At 51.6% G+C, this 1,864-nt stretch overlaps 1 gene segment (V, D, J or C); it reads right to left on the bottom strand.

Annotated features, from left to right (window-relative positions):
* Positions 1-436: 436 nt before the first annotated feature.
* On the bottom strand, positions 437-964 carry LOC106727792. The segment is given in 2 exon segments: positions 437-756; positions 858-964. Coding segments are annotated over 2 exon segments (366 nt in total).
* Between the last annotated feature and the right edge of the window lie 900 nt (positions 965-1,864).

Genomic DNA, 1,864 nt, shown 5'->3' with positions numbered 1-1,864 from the left:
ATTGCATTTCTAACAAGTGCCAGGTAATGCACCATTTCAACGCAAAAATTAACATTAGCTTTGTCTCCACAGTCGAATTCATGAATGAGAATATCTTGTTATTGCTCTTTAAGTTAGGGGAGACTTATAGGTACTGCTAAGACTTCTGATTCTCACTGTAGGTTGATCCACATGGGAGCTGACCTCAGCCCTGTAACTATGGGCAGAGAGGAAGAGGGAAAGCCCATTCTTGCAGGAATCACATGACGAGATGGACACAGCCTAGGAGAGTCTTGGGAGGCACATGACCACAAATTTCTGGACAGGAGAATGGGGCCATGAAACATGCCCTCTTCCCATGGTGTATTGGCCATTTCCACTCTTGCTCTTCTTTCTGCATCTAAGCCTGAGTCAGTCTGAGCCCATGAGGAGGTTTTGGTTGCACTTCCCTATGGGTTCACATCACTGTGTAAACATCACTACCCACGTACAAATTAAAGTGATAGTCGGCCTCATCCTCAGGCTGGGCTCCCGTGATGGTGAGGGCGGCTTTGTTCCCAGAGATGGAACCCGAGAAGCGGGCAGGGACCCCAGAGGGGCGTTGTGTAGTATAGTAGATGAGCATGCGTGGAGGCTTGCCTGGGGTCTGCTGGTACCAGCTGGGGTAGTTACTACTAGAGACGGCCCCAGAGCTAAGGCCACAGGTGAGTGTGACTGTCCCTCCTGCAGATACTGACACTGATGGCTCCTGGGTCACCACAGTCTGAGAATCCACCCCTGAAACCAACAGGAGAGAGACAGGTGTTATGAGGGACGAAGGTCACCCTGAGGCCCTGCTGTTCTGTGTCCCCCAAGGATGCAGAGGCCCTTCCTCTGACCTGAGCTGTGCGCCAGGAGCTGGAGCAGAAGCACCGTCCAGACCATGGTGGGGACACTCACAGGATGTGGCTCCTCAGGCTCCTGGGCTGCAGTGGGGAGTCCTGGGCCTTTTCATGCCTCCCACACCCATTAGGGGGGGAAGGTGCCTCATGCAAATCAGCTTCCCCTCTAGTCCTGCCCCAGGGGCGCCCTTATGTCCCCTGAGGGATGTTGAAAGGGGCAGATGCTGGGCCCCCACACAGACCAATAGTCTCCACATTAACTGAGAGCCTGAGGGAGGGGATTGAGGTCTTTCACCAAGTCAGTGCCCTGGTGTCCTGGTGACCACAGTCCTCACTTCCTTCTCTGGAGGGTCTGAGGCTGAAGGATGAGGTGGGAGTGTCCGCCCTCTCCAGGAACATTGCTTCCTTCCTCAGGAAACCCCTCCTTGTCTTCTTTGGAGGATCATAGCAGTCAGTCCTCCCTCCAGCAGTGAGTCCTCTGTCCAGCCATGTCAGTCCCTGTACCAGGAACAAATATCTGGGGACCAGGGTTGGGGGTCCTGATGCAGACAGTTGCACTGCCAGGCAGGGGTGGCCACTCTCTTTTGTCCCAGGAAGCCATCAGTTATGTGGTGTACTTTCCAATTAAATAGGGTTTTGAGGATAAAATGTCAGGGTGTCACCATGATATTGTGAGAAACCTATTAACATCTGACATAACAAAATAGGAGCATGTGTGTCATGATCAGAAATGAGATCAACACTGAGTGTGAGCGAGTTGGTGTGAACATCATAGAACCAGTTTAAAGTCCCTTCCCTGAGGGGCAGGAAGAATGGGAGGGATGGAGAAATGTACGGGGATGAGCAGGGGACAGCATGTCTCCAGTCGTTGGGGAAGGTAATGCACACACTGGCGTTCATAAGAGGGGAAATGACACTGTGATTTATGGTATTTATGTTGGAATCACTGTCCAATCATCTACACATTAACACTGGCATGATCAATTTAATTTTTCACAGGTCAC

Source organism: Myotis brandtii, unplaced genomic scaffold, assembly GCF_000412655.1.
Source record: "Myotis brandtii unplaced genomic scaffold, ASM41265v1 scaffold11260, whole genome shotgun sequence".
NCBI classification, from domain to species: domain Eukaryota; kingdom Metazoa; phylum Chordata; class Mammalia; order Chiroptera; family Vespertilionidae; genus Myotis; species Myotis brandtii.
This window is presented reverse-complemented; position numbering and strand designations above follow the sequence as displayed.